This window comes from Paramormyrops kingsleyae, chromosome 6 (assembly GCF_048594095.1).
Source record: "Paramormyrops kingsleyae isolate MSU_618 chromosome 6, PKINGS_0.4, whole genome shotgun sequence".
Classification (NCBI taxonomy): Eukaryota; Metazoa; Chordata; class Actinopteri; order Osteoglossiformes; family Mormyridae; genus Paramormyrops; species Paramormyrops kingsleyae.
Genome location: NC_132802.1, coordinates 15510191 through 15529238, shown reverse-complemented (window position 1 = coordinate 15529238; position 19048 = coordinate 15510191). Strand labels below are relative to the sequence as shown.

The window sequence follows — 19048 nt, the reverse complement described above, 5'->3', positions numbered from 1 at the left end:
TCCTTAAACTAGTTTTTCTTAAAAGAAGCAGAATTATTGTGACACATACAAACGACAATATGACCTACTGTTGTGTGAAAGCCTTTAATTGCAACCTTTTTCATTTATGAGAACTGCTTAGAGGGAAATTTTAATATTCTATATTCAAACATCATGAAATAATGTCTAATGTTTAATGTCAGTGTTTGCCTGTTTAAAAGTATCTAACGCTTCTCTTGCAGCGCAGTGCAATTAATTTCAACTCAAGCAGCTGAAGTCATTGAGATAACGGCAGACAATTTAGCAAACTGTATTTTGTAAGCTTTCTCTGGTACACCATGTGACTTTCCAATTGCATGCTGGGTATATAAAAGCAGAGCTTCCATACATATTCCATTGCAAATTCCCTTCTATGCTTGTTTACATTCAGGACAGGTGTTTGTCTGCTACTCTTGTAGACTCTACCATATTACACTCACTTATCTCTTAAAATCTAGCAACTCTGTATAATCAGATCCTCATCAGTATTAACAGAGTATACAATAACTGTTTTGTGCTGCACCCAAGAAAGCAAATGTCACAGATGTAAGACAAAGTCTAAATCACTTAATTTCAAAGTTTACAGTAAATTTCCTGATAACAATATAGCACCATACAGCGCACCTCTATAACCAGTATGGCATATAAAGACATATAAGATCAGTTATCTACAAAGCCAATGACTATTGTTTCCAACTAATGGGAACCAACAGGACTTCGACCCGGGGCATAAGGGAAGCAGACTCACTCATGTTGTGTGAGCTCTGTAACAACACTGCCACTGAGAAGCATGTGAAGGATTCAGGTAGAGACACAGAATGATGGATGGCCAAGGTAGGTCAAACCAAAGAGGACCTACTCCTGAACATTCCACTGGACACTGAATAGATGTCTTGGCACTGAATTACTAAAAAAAAAGAGAGAGTAACCAAATCTCAACCAAGCAAAGAGCATAAAGGTGTGTTCTGACTTTTTTCCAAATTGTTAGAACATAGAATAAGGTGTGACACCTTGGCTCAACGGCTGCCTGCTCTATAATGCTCTTGGCTAGCACAGGGCCTTAGCAATTATAGGGTTTCTGCTCCACTGTGAGCAACAAGTAGAAGACCATGGCTCTCTGTGGGATTCTCAGTATACACAGTAGCTCACCTGCTGTGCTTCCTGAATTACATGCTGCTTGTGTTTCTGTTGTACTGATGTCATCTCCATTACTAGGTAGCATATGTCCCAAAGGGCTTTGGCATCAGTTGTGGCATCAAGTATCCCACATCTCCAACCTGATGCTCTCCTTACTAACCTGCATTCTGTCTGGCTCACACAACACTCTCAGTCACACGTCCAGAGCCCAACAGTGTGGCCACACTCCAGTTAATCACATGGTGTTTTTTTCTGAATGAGGTGTTTAAACCAAAGTCCTGATTCAGTAAGGACTATAAAGAAGTGGTGGCAATTACTGGACAGAATAAGGGTAATATCCCTGGTTGCCATGGTTAGAATTCCTCGTATTATTCTCTCAGATGAGACACATATTCATGCCCCCATATAACTAACTGGCAACCTGCCCTGCACTAGGTGTGTGGCAAGCATTTTGGCACCACACAGCTAGGTGGACATAATGAGCTGCTTTACCATCCTGGAATAAAAGTTTGCAAATAAAAACACACGTCTGTCAAATATCATTCATCTCTGTGGACCACTAAGCCACTGCAAGCCACAAAACTACAATGTTTGTCCCTTAGTACCAAGGCTATTTCTTAATTTGTCATTTGATTACAAACCACATTATTAAAACAGTAAAAACAAGCTCTTGATTACATATTTATCAGACACAGGCTAAAAATCCAAGATTAAATGCTATGCAGATAGGACTGCCGTGGTGATGTAGGACACGTGGCACTCTTTAGTGAAATGAATTCCAGTGATGCCTCACTTGGGTTGGGTGGAGAACACACTCCAGATACATCAGGGGAAAGGTAACACCACTCTTTTATGCTAGTTCTCTACGTTACGCATCGTCATGCAGGGAATCGCATAGAATCACCCAGGATTTCTACAGCTAAGTCCCTCCCTTTCACAGACACACACCACGTACACACACACATACACACACACACAGATTCTTTTGCATATTAATGGAAAAGGAAGCCCTAGAGTAATATTACTCTGGGCACTTGGGTTCTGAAACCACAGGTAAAAAATGAGGTCCTTACCTACAATTCTCATTCAGCTTCATAAATCAATACTCTCAAACACAATGAACAAGTTGATAATGTGGTGCTACACAGAGTGATTCAATTTGTATTGCATAATAGCCAAACTTTACAACCATTAGACATTCACATTCCTGTGCCTGTACCATTATGCATAATATCCTAAATTCTGCAGAGCACACTGTGGATGAAGCTTTACATCCAGTCTATAGGGGAAAGTGTGCTATGGGCAGGCAGACTTGTCTGTGTCACAGAGATATCTCCCACTCTTACACACCTCCTCCCCCACCATGACTCGTCCCCTTGCTGGCTATTTATAGGGACCTATTTCCTCAGCATTTGGCTTTAAATTTAGCTCAGCAGTAGGAGATGTGACTAGAAAGCGTAATGTATAAGCCAGTGCTTATAAGACCTACGGCAGGAGGTCACTATGTGTCAGACAACCGTACAACAAGCACAAGTGAAAGGTAAACACTCAGATGCTTGTTTTGAGTGCCAATTATTACAAAACAAAGACCACTTCATTTAAGCAGCTAATGGATTCTTAATTGCATAACTACAATGCTTTTATATCTTTGCATACATTAAGTTGGTACTAAAGGAGATGGTGGATAAGATTTTACAACTGAACTGCTGATAGATTATAAGGCCAGGTTTTTGTTTACATAACACAACCAATGTGACTGAAAGCCTCTGAAAGTCAGTCCCTGGTAACACGTCCTCGTTGCAAAATGCCACGTTCTGCAAAGGGAATTCAGCACCTTGTGCCAGTGACAAACACTTGGTATTTCCATTTCTTGGATGACAAATTATGAGAAAGTCAGACTGCAGTCACCCACAAAAGCTTTTATTTAACTTGGAAGAGAGAGATTTTTGCCTTACAGCTTTTGCTCATGAAAACCAAAGTAAGGCCTACTGTTAAAGAATATATTTCACCACTATTTTTGTTAATGACTAAATATTATACATTTCTTGTAGACTCATGAGCATCAGGATAATTAGCAGTAGCAGCTTGTAATTATAATAAATGTAGTAAAACTTAAATTTTATTTAATGTAAAAGTCAAACCGTTCTTAGTACATTATTTATTGTTTGCTCAGTTATTAAGTTGTTTCATTTTGACCCCCAAAAGTCAAAATAGTAGTAGCTACTACAAGGAAACCTTTTTAATTGTGCATAAATACGGTTAATACTGAAGGAAAGGGAAATATGTTCACAGAGCGAAAACAAACTTTTAACCAACGTTTAAAGGACATCTTAATTAAACATCTTACAAAATTGCAATAAGGACATGGCAATTTTCTCACAACAAACAAAACACACCAGGCTGTTCGTTTACCATACAAAACACACTTGGAAAATCGTTAATTTTTATTTAAAATGGTAAAAATATTTAAATTGTTATTGTGCAACTAATCAGATGCGGATTAAAACTGAGCGATCACACCCATCCGACAGCGCACCAACACCGGTTGTACATATACAATTTAAAAAATGACACGAAAAAGCAGGTCAGGCTGCAAGAGATGGAGAAAATCGCTCAAATGTACCGCATTACCTCGCCCGCACTGCACCCCATAACTGGCCATGTGGGAAAAGCACATCGTCCATCGGATCCCAGTAAAGTAGAAACATTATGACAGAGTGCACCGGCATGATAACCCTGATCCTTCTCCCTTTACACGCCGCTGTTAATTTTCCATGAGGGACGTCCGACCATCCGCAAACTCCACAAGTCTGCGTTTATGCATGACCCCCGCCAAATGCGCACATACTGTCATCCTCTCAACTTGGAAAAAAGAGCATGCCCAGTAGCTGTGGCGTAAAATTTAGACCCCGGCAGCAGCGTAAATTCCGAGAAAGAAGGAGTGTGTGGCAGATTACAGCAGGGATGCCCCACTTCTACCGATGTGATGACATGAGAATTAAGGAGACCCACACTGCAGTATTTTCGCAAAATGTGAGTGGCTGGACATCCGGTGAGCGGAACTCGGAACTGATGTACTTTTAGTGAAAATGTAATAAATACTATGCCTGCTGTCCTGATCATTTATGTATATGAAGTTGGTGTTCATAAAAAAAAAACGCGACATATTTATCAATATCTAACGACACTGCAGCCGTCACGAGCCGAACTAAACTAAGCTATCGGCTAACACGGCACAGTACGGGTATGACGAGCTAACAGTCGGCTTAACCTGAAGAAATCACCCCAACCACAGTCAACACAAGGCGTAATTTAATAAACAACTGAAAGTCCAGGTATTAAGCAAGCAGCCGCCCCCGCCTCACCTGTTCGCGGTCGCCGATGTGCGGTGAGAACCCGCTCTGACTGAGATTCGCGCTATTCCGCCAGATGGTGCGCGCGAGGCACGGCTCGCGACTGCAGTGTCCGTGTGACATTCTGGGATGTGTAGTTTACTTACTGCGTCATAGCCGACATCTTTATGGCCGAACGTCACCTAACTGCTGTAATTTTTTGTTTATTTTGGCCATATTTTAGCGCAGTATTATACCAACTACAGGATCCCTCTGTCAGAACAGGGCCGAGCCCATCATCAGGGATGTTAGCCACCCATCTTACTCCTCCACACACCTGTCCTCTGGAAAGCACTACTGGTGTATCATAACTCGTTTTAGAGGCAGTTTTGTTCCCAAAGCCATCAGGTCACTGGTGACCTGCACCAGCATAGCTCTAGAAAGAACAAATCCAGATCAAAATTTTGCTCCAATCAACCAGTTTACCCAGTGTATTTACTAGTTGGTTGGAACAAAATCATGGTCTGGATTTTTACTTTCTGGACCTGAAATTTCTACCTCTGCTATATTCCACTTTGTGCTTTTGTAATATTTATTTTACTATTCTGTTGCCACTTTGCATCCTTATTTCCACCACACATCTTCATTGCTTACTGTTCACTCATTCTTATCTTGTCTTGGATTGCACTGGTCTTTCTCCTGTCCCCCATGCACCCATCCCCTTTCCTACCACTGTGGAATAAGAATTTCTCAGTGTTCCATGAAACTTGAAAATACTACAATCAATGTTATTGCTCATATTATATAATCCAGGGCTCTTCAAATCTGTACCTCGAGTCCAACTCCAGGCCTTGTTTTCAGTTCATCCAGGTAGTTAGTTTAATAATTACTGACTCTGATTGACTGGAGGCTTCACATCTGGCTCGCAGGTAAAGAAAGGCTGGAAAATTAGCAGTGCTCAGACCTTGAGGATGGTGATTCGAATAGCCTTGATACTGTATAGGCAATAGCCTTTTGATAACAGACACACAAAAGTGTTTATGATGATGCTTTATTCGCCATGCACATAGCCAATATTTAGTAATCAAATATCCCAACCTGCTCTTATTGGACACATGCACATACACAGGATATAGCAAAGCTGGGGTTAGGGCAACAGTGTTTCCCAATCCGGTCCTTGGGGACCACACGACTGTTCAGGTTTTTGCTCTCTCCTAGGTCCTGGTAGAGAGCAAAAATGTGGACTGTCTGGCAGGGAGCAGGGACAGAACAAAAACGTGGACCGTTGGGGTTCCCCCGAGGACCGGGTTGGGAAACACTGGGGTAAAGGACCCAGCAGTTATATGATGATGTGATCAGAGCATTGGAAAGGTGACCTTCTGAACACAGGCGCCGAGTTCTGATCCACAGAGCCACACACCGTCACACTGTATAACCCTTCTTTTCATAGGAAAAAAGAATATTTTTCCATGTTGGAATTCACCTAGATATATGCCGTAACTTCCAAAAAAGGATATCTAGTGGCATCTCGTGGTAATTATGAGGAGTGCACAATATTTCCCGGATTCTAAAAACTGTCGAATCTTTTCATCTTAGTGTCGCATTTTATAACTCAAGTTTATCGAGAGAAAAAAATAGTTTTATTTAAATTATTCAACAACAGCCCAATAAAGTACCGCTTTTCTTTTTATCCATGGCGTTGCGAAAGTGGGATCCGTGAAAGTTTCTACATTTACGATCTTCTCGGTATGACCCCATCATGGCGGCGTCCACCAACTCAGGTAATGGCTCAGTGCCGGGCGGTTCAAACGCTACCGCGGCGGGATCGGGTCCCGACGGTGGATACTACCAGTACAGTATTATCTTGGATCATCTGATCGGCGATAAGAGACAAATAAAGGATCTGAATCCTTCCATCATGGGGGGGCTGCCGAACCCCCACAAGACGGACGAGCAGAAGATGATCGAGCGGGGCATGGAGAGCTGTGCTTTCAAAGCCGTTTTGGCCTGCGTTGGAGGTATCTACCAAGCATCGGTTTCATTGCCACATGTGTAGTGAGCGAACATCAGCCCGAGTTTTGCTCCCAGGGTCTTGCGGTACGGAAGAACGCATGTGGGTTTACACTGTACATCTGCAATTTAATATGTGGTAAATATGTAAACATGCTCTTGGCGGTGAATTAAAGGGCAGTCCGTTTACTTCTGAATTAGTCGGTGGTTTGAAAGCACAAACTAGTATAGTTCACGTATTTAGCGCAGACCAGTGGATTGTACCGCTTAATAGTTTGATTTATATTTAAATCCATAGTCCCATATTCTCCAACAGTCGATCAAAACATATTTGAAAACTACGGTTGTAATAATGGTAAATGGACTGCATTTATATAGCGCTTTTCTACTCTAATGAGTACTCAAAGCGCTTTACAACTCATGCCTCACATTCACCCATCCACACTCACATTCATACACCGGTGGCGGAGACTGCCATGCAAGGCGCCAACCTGCACACCGGGAGCAATTTGGGGCTCAGTGTCTTGCTCAAGGACACTTTCATGGGGACAGGAGGAGCCAGGGCTCGAACCTGCAACCCTCCAGTTGCCAAACGATAGCATTACCTCCTGTGCCATATCTAGGATAGTTAGTATGATATTTTGAATATAGGTTCAGGTCTTGTTTTACTCTGATAGTATGTCAACCAGTTTTTCTCTTCTAGGATTTGTTCTAGGTGGAGCGTTTGGAGTTTTTACGGCAGGTATTGACACCAACGTTGGGTTTGACCCCAAAGACCCTATGAGGACACCAACCGCCAGGGAAGTGCTGAGAGACATGGGGCAAAGAGGGATGTCCTACGCAAAGAATTTTGCCATCGTGGGGGCGATGTTCTCCTGTACGGAGTGTTTGATTGAATCAGTAAGTAAAGACCATCGATCTTCAGTTTTTCTCCATTTTATTTTCTACACTACTTTGGGAGATCAGAAACTTCAAAGCAGTGGGTTCTTTTCCTTTAATGATGCTTATTTAGTTACTCCGATAACTCAGGTGAGTCGGCATGGTGGCTCAGTGGGGGCACTGCTTGCACCTCTGGAGTTGGGGCTTTGAATCCCAGCTATGCCCTGTGTGTGTGGAATCTGCATCTGCGACCCAAAGACAGGCTGTTTTGCTGACTGGTGTCTCTAAATTGCCCATACAGGATGATTGAGAGTGTCTGTAAGTTTCCTGTGATGACCTGGCATCTGATCCAGGGTGACCCCAGCCTTGTGCTGCCCACTGCTGTCTGGGGGGAGGCTCCAAACCCCCCCTGATTAGGATAAGTGGTTAGAGGGTGGATGGATGGATCCATTGTTAGTTAATTGCAAGTTTAAGTTGGAAGGAGTTAAATCGGTTTTATAAAACAGCTCAATAAACCCTAAATAAAAGTTTGCTTGGAAGACCAGCAGGGGTCCCGCAGGACCAAGTCAGAAAAGCAGTGATCTACTTATCTTCCAAGGAATGTCATGTGCTGCAAACCATGAAGTTGCCATCAGCCCCAGAGAAGGCACTCGTGACCACCGTGGTTTTAAAATAACGAACTGGGGCGGCTCCCGTTGGGCAAAAAGTGTAGTACATGCTGCCATCGCCCATCTCTGGGGTAACAGCTAGTGTTTGATGGTTTCTTTACCAGCACAGAGGGAAGTCTGACTGGAAGAACGCAGTGTACAGCGGCTGTGTCACCGGAGGGGCCATCGGATTCCGCGGTACGTCACCATGCAGCTGCCATGCTTTACGCTCAGCGATTCTGTAATGTTTGACTTGGGGGGGGGCAGTGTGTGGCCCAGAGGGTTAGGATGCTGTGCCTCTGATTGCAAGGTCATCGGCTCAAATCCCAGAGTTAACCCAAGCCCCCCCCCCCCCAATTACTCCAGGGACTACCTGACTCTGCCCTCTCAAAAAAAAAAAAAAAAATATATATACATATATATATATTTTACTCTCATACAGGAAACAAAATAAACTGAGAGAACTCGTGTTTTTTTTTTTTTTGCCAATCATTTAGCAGACGCTTATCCAAAATAAATAAATATGTATATATGTTGCTTTCGATCTAAATGATTGGCAAAAAAAAAAAACACTAGAGTTTTCTCAGTTGATTTTGTTTCCTCTATGAGAGTATCAGGGCCAGAGGGCTTGCAGCATCATTAACATTTTAAAATACCATGGATGTGACAGCAGATGCACTTTTACCGAGGACATTCATGCAGTGACCGTCTGCTGGGGAGCTCTTCCTGATCCGCACATTAAGCACGGCTGTCTTCACTGCTCCAATAAACGTCACACTGGGTCAGATGAACCCTTTTGTTTCACCCACAGCTGGTGCGAAAGCAGGTATCCTGGGATGTGGAGGGTTTGCCGCCTTCTCCGCTGCTATCGAGTATTACCTGCGATGAGCGTCACCAGGTCTTGACCAGCAGCCTCCTTCCAAGGCCATAGGGACACTCACTGATGCTGCATAACGTTACTGAACAGCAGCTGAACATGTCAGGATTTAATCCACAAACCAGAAAGGACCAGGAACTCTTATTGTATGGGAGCGGCCGGGATGTTTCGCATATGTAGTAACAGATGTGAAAAGTGGTGTGCTGTTAGATGTAAAAATCATAAATGACTAATTTATTGTAATAAACTGAGTTGCAAGGCAAGTGCTTTTTGTCATGCTTTCTATACTGGTCTGAATGCAAGTGAGATTAAGCTGAATACTGGACAGTCTGTGTGCGGATTCTGAATATGCTTGTGATTCTAAGTGATATGTCTTTACTGACCCATACAGCAGGTGGACACAGCAGCAACTTCACACAGAAACAAACGAAAGGACAGGCTCTTCAGTACACTTTTATTTTCCTAAAAAACATTTCACACTGACATTTACCTTATCGTTGATACAGTATACTCAGTATCTCCCGAATGGAAGTAAAATACATGGTTTCGATTTTCTTTAATCATATTAAAAATATCAAATAGTACTCCTCTAACAGTGCGTATTTTAAGATATGTTGTAGGCTTGACAGCAGGGGGGCTGAGTCTGTATATCTCTACAGAAATCGCTGTGGCCAGAGCAGGAAAACCGATGTCTGACCTCTGTCTCTGTCATACAGCCAACCACTGACAAGCTTGACATGCAGTGAGGGTAGGTATATAAATGGTCCGCAAGGTGACCTAGAAAGCTGTCATACGCAGAATTGGCTTGCAATGGAGTGTCTTAAAATGAAACTTGCCACATTCCCTCATTTCTATTCGGTTTACCCCTCATACATGACTTTTTTTTTTTCTTTTTTTTTTTTTTAAACGAATCACCCATCAGAATTTTGTTCATGGTATCATTACGGTACAGGTCAGTCAACGGTGGCTTTCCATGAGCGCTCAACTAAAACATCACTACAGGGTCACAATGAACTCCGCAGAGTAATTCTATTAATGTACTGAACTGTACAGGCACACTTAATATATTTATATATATATATATTTATAATAAATATGGCAGATTTGGCCTAAGCTCACAGGAGAGGGCTGCCTTCCTCAAACGGACACGCATACGCTTTCGGGTGCAAACAGGGCGGGGCCGCACCCCTCTGCACTCCTGGGGTTGCACACACTTTTGGGTGCAGAGTGGGCAGTTTCGTGTTTCAGGCCACACCCCTCCTCGCTCCTGGGAGACGCACACGTACCCTCTTCACTTGCACAAATCAAAAGAGATGAAAGGAAACCACTGAACAAATAATATTTATAAAACATATAGATGCCACTTCTGGAATGTCTCTGGGGAGGGAACAAGTAACAGAACGTTCTGGAATTACTAAATGGACAGACAAGCACCACGCACAGAGTTCACGCCGCGTTGCACTTGTTCCCACGGCCTCGTCACCGCGCCGCCACCACAGCAGGGGTTCCCCGTGGTTCTGCCCACGTATCTCCAGTATGTATGGTGGCGTGGCACTGCACTGGCTGGGGAGGATGGATGGAATGGGAGGGAGAAATGGGATCTCAGGTAGAGAGGTGGACGAGGGGAAGAGTCTAGGTCTCGCTCTGATGCCCAGAGCCCTGCACCGGGGCAAAGAATGGACCCAAGGGCAGGGGTGGGGGGCGCTGCCTGGCCATGGGGTGAGATTGCCGCTCTTTGCCTTTCACCAGCCATGGATTGGGTTGACGCTTAACACAAAAATTACACAAAAACATGACTAAGAAATGCAAAGGGAGCACAGTGTATTTTTTTTTGCCCCCCACCAGCTCTTGCTGGCACTGTACAGTAAAAAGGTGGGGATGGTGCTGGCCTCTGTCCTGCAGTGATGCCTGCTCCCAGATCCAGGCTACACATCCGTGGAGAAGTAGAGAGTGTTACGCTTGAGCTCAGCGAAGGAGATGGGCGGGTGCTGCAGGTAGTACAGGAGAACCTGGACCTGGGGGCGGGACAACAGCAGTAAAGCACCACTAAGAAGAACAGTGCCCAGTCTTACAGGCTGTAGACGCGCTAGTCACGCTGCTACGTCACTCATGCTCACAGACAATTGCGATTTCCTTGAATCCATTGCCATGGTACCATGTTGTCAAAGCGACATTTGGCAAGCGGGCCAGGTAAGTGGGAGGGTCAGGTTCTTATGGCCGGGAATGACGCAGGACACAGATCAGGTCAGCCGCAGTGAGCTGGGCCGCAGCCTGGGGACAGCTGGCCGGTCCATGGTATCATTTTACTCCAGGTTCCCCTCGCGATAAACCTCTGTTGCTTCTTTAGGTTACCAATCCTGTTTTTCTGTCTGTGTTGGCCTTGGCTAAATTTAAGCACTGGTCACAAACCCGCTTCCTGTTTATAGTACTGCTCAGGGTCCAGCTGGATCCTCTAGCTGCAGTGCCGGGACTCGCCCACATCCGGACCAGCCACTGTGTGTGTGTGGGGGGGGGGGGGGAGGGGGGTGCTAATAATTTGATAATCCCTGATGTGTTTTTATGCCACATTAAGACGAAACACTAACTTTATATTACATTATCACAAAACACTCCAAACTGGGAGTAGTTAAATGTAATACGTGCTGACTAATAACAGCACAGTTTTAGAGACGTAATAAAATGGATTTTCATGTGGCCGATCCATGCTTGGGCCGGTGGGAGGCCGGGTGGGTTAAGACGCTGTGACGGTGATCGGAAGGCCGCTTTTGGCAAGGTGATGTCACCATTGGGCTCCTGAGTAAGACCCATAACCACCTATGGCTTCAGGGACTGTCTGACCCTGCTTTCTCGAAAATGTATAATAAAAGCATTGGCTCAGTAAGTAAAATGTTTGGACTTTGGTCATTTCTCAGCTGGCCTAAAAGTGGCTTCACAAACCTACATACTGCTACACAGGTGTCAGGATTGTAAATCAGACCAGTCCCATGTGTGGGTAAGTCCCCATCCCTTCACCCCCTAGCCTACCTGTGCCATGACGTCCTGTGACCAGATGTCAGAGGCCAGCGTGACATGGCCCTTGCTGCTCTCCTCGGAGGGTCTCAGCAGAGTGGGGCCAAAGACAGTGGCCAGGTTGTGGAGGGACATCTTGTTGACGGGCTCCTTCTCGGCAACCCTGTTAAGGTAAAAACATCACGTGGAGCCGCGGAAACAGCGTAACTGTGATGCTTTGGGTTGCCAGAAGGTGATTGGCCTGCTGGTCACGCTGGACAGGATGTGATGCAGGGCTCGTACCATTAAGCAGGTCACCAGCTGCACTAAGAGCAATGAAGAAGCCCCGTGTGAGTCTATCAGCGCATGCGGGTGTCAAAACAGCAATAGCGCTGGTCCTAACAGCAACATCAGAGACCACCCAGGCACAGGCTGCCAAGTTTAACTAGCAAAGAGTCCTCTGTCTGCCGTGAGAGCTGCATGGTAGCAAATGTGAACTGATAAAATAAACCCATTCCTTATTTAGGAGATGCTGAAGCAGTGTGTTCTGCTAGCTAGGTACAATCTTCTGAATATACTTGCTAACTATTTATTCAGGTTTTGGTTGGGTGGGTGGGAGCAACCAGAAACAACAAACCACCCTGCATGGGGGGGGGGTGCTATTTAAGTAGTGGAGAGCCTTTCTTTAACTGAACTAGCCATGGTGCAAACTGAAGGTCATCAGGGAGATCAGTGAGATGCAGGAAGAGGACATGCTCTCACGCCCAGGGAATTCAATCATCCTGCCTGGCCAGAATTATTTTTTATTGCTAATTAGATGTACCTTTAAAGCCAAGTATATAATCTGACCTGACAGCAATTTTATTGGGAAATTTTAGTTATTAGAGTTTAATTTTTTGTTTGTTTAAAACTTGATTAACTGCAAATTCATTTTTCACGTACATCGCACTTCTCCATCATGACCAGCAGATGTCAGCGCTGCACACTCATCTCACACTACATACATAAAAAGCCCACATTTCCAAAGCTACTAATGATGCTAGGAAATGCATTAGTGGCTTGTTTTCATTTAGGTAAATGAGACACAATAGAAGAGGGTGACAGTGTTTCCAGTATGGAAGAGGAAGGAAAGGGCCAGGCCTTTGAAGACATCGTTTTAGAGTACTGGTTGGGATCGAAACAACAGATTATATAAGTCAGTCAGTGGAGTGTCCAAAACATTGTTTATTTCCTTCACTGGACAATCAACCTAGAGTGGGACACAATGTTAGCATCCCTACCCCCCTGGCCTTTATGGAAATTCCCTTTCTCTATGTGAGAAACCAGGCAGAACTAAGGTATGGGGAGGGGGGTAAAGTCTTTCTCCTGTTGTCCCAGCTCACATTTTCCAGTAAAAGAAGCCACTCTGGAGCTGCACACGATGAAGGACAGAAGGAAGAGATCAGAGAAGCAGAAAGGAGCCAGACACAGCAGCTGCTAAACAGGGAGCTGAGAGTTCAAAGCCCGGGGAGAGGCGTGTAACCTGGGATGGCCAGCAAGGGGCGCACTCATATCCCGGCCAGGTTTCCACACAAGGCTCTGTGCTGTAATATCAGAGGCAAATATGGGGGCTTGGAAACTGGGAAGCTTGTAAACATGGACCTGACAGGAACGGGAGTCATGGGACAGGATGCAAGGGGGTGGGACACACACATGGTAAAAGCCCCCCCAATCGTACCTCTTGAGGTGTTCCAGGAGGGTGAGGAAGGTTATAAGGTTGGGGTCAGGCAATGATCGCAGCAGGTGCATCATGCAGTTCTCCTTGGCAGCAGGGTCCGACAGCACTGTGGGGGGTGGGGGTGGTGAGATAATGGGTTACTGGCCACCCAGACTAGCACAAGCCCCCCCCCCCCCCAGCGAGTTTGCAGCTTACCAATGCCCTCCATGAAGGCTGGGTACAGGCGGTCTGTGAGCAGTGGCTCCGGAAGCTCCCGGAAGTACAGCTTCAGTGTCCCCGCGATGGCGTTGATGTCCATGTCACTGAGCATCACTAAGATGTCTTTGGTATCTGGGGAGACGACAGGGGAGGATTGACTCAGTGTCTCGGGGAATCGTTCAGGGAAGACCAAGGTTTAGAGGAGGGATCTGCATGTTTCTCTAGGGTGAGACACAGTCATTCCCGTACCCACAAGGTCCCTCTCTTACTTGTATCGAAGGCTGCCTTTAGGGCCTGGATATCGGTGGCCACCCCGGAGATCCTATAGATGCCAACCTCGTCGATGCCCCGCTTCTCCACCTCCTCGATGCACTGGCGTACGATGTAAGGCACCTTGGAGCGCTCGCGTCTGAGGATCGACACAGGCAACGTCATGCGATCCAGCAGGACACTGCTGACACGCCAGGTGGACAGAGGAATGAAAAGCTAATGGGCTGTCGAGGAATTGATCTCCTCGGCAGGGGTCGGGGGTCTTACTTGGTCACCACGCTAATTTTGACACCGAACACTCCACTCTGCTTTTTGGACGGCGTCCGCTTCAAACTCAAGTCACGACTTGTAAACTTCATGGAGAACTCCACTTTGATCTGAAAGAAGCAGCCATTGGTTGGTTATGATTTCCGAGGGTAGCGAGGACATATGAAGATGACTCCATTACTGCTTCCAGAAGGTCCCATGCTATGATAATAATAATAATGGATATTTTATTGATCCCTGTGGGGAAATTCCTTTTATACCTCTTTGCTCAAGGACCCTTGAACTGCTGACCTTCTGATCACAGGCACACAGGCTTAGCCCACTGAGCCACACGCTGCCCCCTAACTATGATACATAGTTTTGGTCAGGGGCGGGCAATCTCATCTTTAAAGAGCCAGTGTGTATGCAGGTTTTGGGGATAACCTTTAGGTCAGCTGTTCAAACCCAGGTGTGAGGACTCTTCAGCCATTCAGTCCTCTAATTAGTAATATAAATTAGGGAGTTACAGCAAAAACCCTCATACCCAACAGCCCTTTCTGGATAAGATTGCCCACCCCTGCTAAAAGGGGTCCTATATGGGGTCTCTTTACAATCAATTGGTGCTCACAACTGCAGTACCACTCGTGTCCTTAGGGGGCCACTTACCCCATTCATCTCTATGACGTCCATGTGCCAGTTCTTGGACTGTACAGTCTGTGGGTCCAGCTGGAAGACAAAGAAGCAGATTGACCATTTGTTTTAAGGACTTGTACCATTCATGTGTTTTTTGAATGTTAGGTACCATGTTCAACTTCAAATAATTGTTTGTCAAACACTTCCATTTGCCAGAAAGGCTCCCATGCAAGTTCCGGAATGTTCTGTGGACTAAAACAGCCCTACAGGTCGACAGGGATCAAAACCCCATGAAAAGAGACGCAGTATGTCCCTCATAAAACTCCTCCAATGTACATGAGCACTGGAACCAACAAACACACAACTCACCAAACCCTCAAAGACTGACAGCACCTCCCAGGAGAAGCATGTTTAACTACACTCCAACCTCCTACAACAAGTCAATTAAACATTGCTGAAGACCCGAGTCTCCTCTTCATGGAACAGACTTTGACCTTCACAGTAAAGTCCCTCCCAGCATCTGAATAGCACATGAAATAAAGTGCCACTCATGTTCTAAGAAATGTTAAACTTCTTTGTGGTTCAGAAATGAAACACAGCAGTACACTACAAATAAAACACATAATCGTCATTCGCAGTTTCTGCCAAACTCGCCAAGTAGATCGAGGTGATGTCACTTTCTGTAGCAGAGTATGTTGCCCAGCATAAGCCCAAGTCAGGCTACACGTTCCAGCCCTTAACATGCTGCGTTGACATTCATCCCAAAATCTCCCATGTTTTCCAAAACCTCGGCACTCGGTGGAAATCAGAAAACAGCCGTCAGAGAGAGCCGCCTGCCCTGCCCCACCCGTACCAGTCACTGCATGCACCTGCCCAGATTACCCCCAGCCAAAAACAGCTTCCCAGCCTGTTTGAATTACGCAGCCTTTTAACCTTGGCCAAGAGATCGCAGCCATGTTCCACTTCGAGATTCTGGAATCTCCCGGGACATTTCCGCAGTGGTTCGACGAAGAATCCGTTTTCCACGGCCTTCTGGAAATTCCCAGACTGGCCCTCTATATTTAAGAATCCCTGGGAACTGAAGTTGACATTTTTTCCCCGTACTTATTAAATTTCTGGGACACTGAGAGCATTAACTGCCCCCCATGCCAGTGCTGCACAGCACCATACCGTGGAGGGGGGGGGGGGGTGACCTGTGCATCACAGACCTGGCCCTGTGAGCTAATAAGGCAGGCAGATGGCCCTTGGGGTGACACACAGTCAAAAATCATCTCTTAACTGCCCCGATGTGCTGCACATGCACATTGATACAGCACTGTTTGCAATGCTTAATTAACAGCCATAAGTAAGACTAAAGGACCGTCGTCTGGGTTATTCTCTGCTGGTCAGTATTAACCTGAACACAAGCCGTTAAATACAAGACACACCAAACCATGTTGTTTTTGCGATAATCACCGTGAAAAGGCAGAAATTCACGTAAACATCATCAGAAGTAGTAAACACAGAAAGTGAAGCTCTGCGCAGGCTACAGTAATCGAGCTAAAGATGGCTTTGCTGTGGTCAGTCAAACACTTTCCCTGGGTTTTCGTCTCTGGTGACATTGTTCCGCTGCTGACCTGATCCCCGCTTCTATGTGATCTCGACGCGGGGCTTTGTGCTCGAACAAGGTCACCACCACGTGTTCCCATGCACTCTGGAATTACTTACCACCCACCCCCCACCCAGCTCCTTTTTCTCATTATGTGCTAGTAATCCATGCATGGGATCATGGTAACATACTCCAGGTTAAAGCATAAGGATTCACTCAGAAAGGAACTTCAACGATGAACTGACTTCCAGCCAATGTACGATGACAGCAAACTGGCCGAGGATTACGGGAAGCACGATCCCACACAGGGTCCAACATCATTCCAGTCCACTATTATTCACAAAATTAATGGCTTTCTTGTTTGTGTGTAAAACTCAATTTTTTTACTGCAGCACTGCTAAGCTGCACAGTGAACTTATTAATCTTGCAACAAAACTTGCAATGTTATTAAAGACGAAAGAAGTCAAACAAGGCCATAAGCAGATAATCCCCTAACACGGCTCCAATTACCCAAACTCTCACCTGCAGTTAATCTGAGGGGGGGGGAGGTGGACTCCTGCTCCTTTAGACTTTTTCAAGGAGCCTCACAGGAAACCTGCATAAGGACCAGCTGTGGAATATTTATAATGTAAAGCTGATCTGCAGTTTGAAGTTAGAGAGGCGAGGTGAGAGGAGGGAGCCGGCAAACAAACGAAGCTGCAGACAAGGGAGGATGATTGGACAAATCGCCGCCAAGCCAGGCAAACATGGAGGCGTGCTGCCGCATCCCAGCATGTGGGCCACAGCTTAAATGAGATTAACTGCATGTGTGCTCAGTGACAGGCTGGTCACAGGACGAATTTCTAGAGACGGCAGGAGACCCCAACAGAGAAACACCACTAGTCGTGAGCATCAAGCTCGTTGCCAGAAAGCAATGGAGGCTGATGGTGATGGTTCGAAGCTAAGTGAATGGGCCACGTTCTCTGAGACAGGGGGGCTTTGGGGGAGCAGATGAAGCCTTGCTGGGGGCCTCCTTGCTGAGTGCTGGCAGCAGTTCTGGTACGAGAGCGGTGGCCCGCTTGGGCCGTGTCCCTGGGAGCGGGGCCCAGAGCAGATTCAACACTGCCAGGTCAGCTATAATAAGCACCCTGTGGCACCTTGCGGGGGGGGGGGGGGGGGGATGGGGGGGAATGGTTCTGCCTGAGATTTAAGTGGGGCATCAGTAAACCAGGTCTCATACAAGCACAGGAATAATGACAAACACTGCGGCTACCCCCTTATTTAAGAGGTTGCAAATGTGTTTGAGACAAAGAAAACACAAAATCCCACAGGCTTTTTAACTGAAGTGGAATAAAGGAAAGAGAGCACAAAAACAGGGGCAATAACTATATCTGGTGAGAAAGAAAGGTGCCGTCATTTAACTAGCGCAACATTGAGGTGTGGCCCCTCATCTCTGGCATTCAGAAAGAGCCGGAAGGGGTGCGGGGAGCTTCGGAGCTGCATCAGCGCTAGATGCACGGCAGACAGTGGAAACCGGACCACATCCCTGGCAGGACATGTTGTCTCATGAGTGCAGCGCAGGCTAACTGCCTTGCTGGGTCCTGTGTCAGGGCTCGCTGCACAGCTGTTCCCCGCAGTTACACCTGACAGTACGGACGTGTATGAGCATGCCTCATTTTCTGGCATGTGGAAGTAAACAGACATTCAAAGCGTTCGCTGAGTGAAAGCCTTATTATTCTGACACAGAATCAGGCACGTGTCGTCAAATCCAACAAGAGTTACCCAGTGAAACTTAGGTTAAAGAGCACCCCCTACCCCCCCAGCACAACGAGATACATCTGGCACATGTCAATTAGAGATTGACGCTCAGGCGTACCCGCTCAATACGTTAAATTATTTCCAAATACCTAATCTCCTTCTCACAGGTCTTTTGTTTTTAGTTTTCATCCGTCTTGTTTCATTACCATTAAGCAGCTTAGCAGATCTTAATTTACGGAGTGTTTATGTGTGTTAAACGATTGAATGACCTTTGACCCTGACACCCACCACTTTGACAGGAAGTGTCATTCTTTCGACAAGACGAGATGCATGGATCACACGGCCATTGAGAGGTCTTACTACTCACTGAGACACAGAACACAGATGCAAAATGATTTCACTGAAATCTGTTGTATCTCCATACTGGATGTTCTGTATGCCAACGGTCCACTCAAACAGGCGGGTGGGCAGTGGGCATTGGCACTCCAGGGTGAGTGCTAGACCGCGGCCCCCAGAACGTTCTACTGTAACTTTCAGGGCCCAACCCTCGTATAGAGATTACAGGGAGTTTCTGCTTCAGCAAAGACAAAGTAATTACTGTTCTTACCAACCTGCCACACATTTTGCCATTTCACCCCATTGGAACTTTCTAGAACAATCCCTTCAACATCATGGGTCTCTGATTAAAAGATCTGAGGTCTTGGCCCCTAGACCCGCTTTCCCTCCAGCATGACCTGGCTGGGACCTTGACTGCAGGTGACCTTTGAAGGG

The 19048-nt window shown here is 45.9% G+C and overlaps 3 protein-coding genes across 7 annotated transcripts in view; 1 reads left to right on the top strand and 2 right to left on the bottom strand.

The window, feature by feature from the left end:
* Window positions 1-4655, bottom strand: part of specc1 (sperm antigen with calponin homology and coiled-coil domains 1) — a 66990-nt gene extending 62335 nt beyond the window's left edge. The window contains exon 1 of the mRNA XM_072713747.1: window positions 4521-4655. The gene's annotated coding sequence lies outside the window, so the exon portion shown is untranslated. The remainder of the gene's footprint in view (window positions 1-4520) is intronic.
* Window positions 4656-6062: 1407 nt separating this feature from the next.
* On the top strand, window positions 6063-9163 carry timm22 (translocase of inner mitochondrial membrane 22 homolog (yeast)). The gene is made up of 4 exons (XM_023832955.2): window positions 6063-6505; window positions 7201-7397; window positions 8149-8221; window positions 8835-9163. Exons 1-4 carry the CDS (start codon window positions 6247-6249, stop codon window positions 8909-8911), a joined length of 606 nt encoding a protein of 201 aa, XP_023688723.1. The 5' UTR covers window positions 6063-6246; the 3' UTR covers window positions 8912-9163.
* A 174-nt stretch (window positions 9164-9337) lies between these two features.
* abr (ABR activator of RhoGEF and GTPase) overlaps window positions 9338-19048 on the bottom strand; it is a 127996-nt gene continuing 118285 nt past the window's right edge. For 4 of the 5 annotated variants that reach the window (XM_072713739.1, XM_072713741.1, XM_072713742.1 and 1 more), the window contains 7 exons: window positions 14986-15045; window positions 14341-14450; window positions 14073-14212; window positions 13801-13935; window positions 13606-13711; window positions 11925-12072; window positions 9338-10915 (listed from right to left, as the gene is read on the bottom strand). In XM_072713739.1, the coding sequence (XP_072569840.1) occupies window positions 10826-10915; window positions 11925-12072; window positions 13606-13711; window positions 13801-13935; window positions 14073-14212; window positions 14341-14450; window positions 14986-15045 (789 nt within the window). In that variant the 3' untranslated portion in view covers window positions 9338-10825. The other variant, XM_072713740.1, reaches the window with a different exon arrangement.

Bases quoted from the DNA above. Each gene is read 5' to 3' on its own strand.
- timm22 (XM_023832955.2), top strand. From the start codon at position 6,247: ATGGCGGCGTCCACCAACTCAGGTAATGGCTCAGTGCCGGGCGGTTCA. The intron at 7,398-8,148 runs GTAAGTAAAGAC...TTTCTTTACCAG, and splicing joins CGGAGTGTTTGATTGAATCA to CACAGAGGGAAGTCTGACTG. The intron at 8,222-8,834 runs GTACGTCACCAT...TTTCACCCACAG, and splicing joins AGGGGCCATCGGATTCCGCG to CTGGTGCGAAAGCAGGTATC.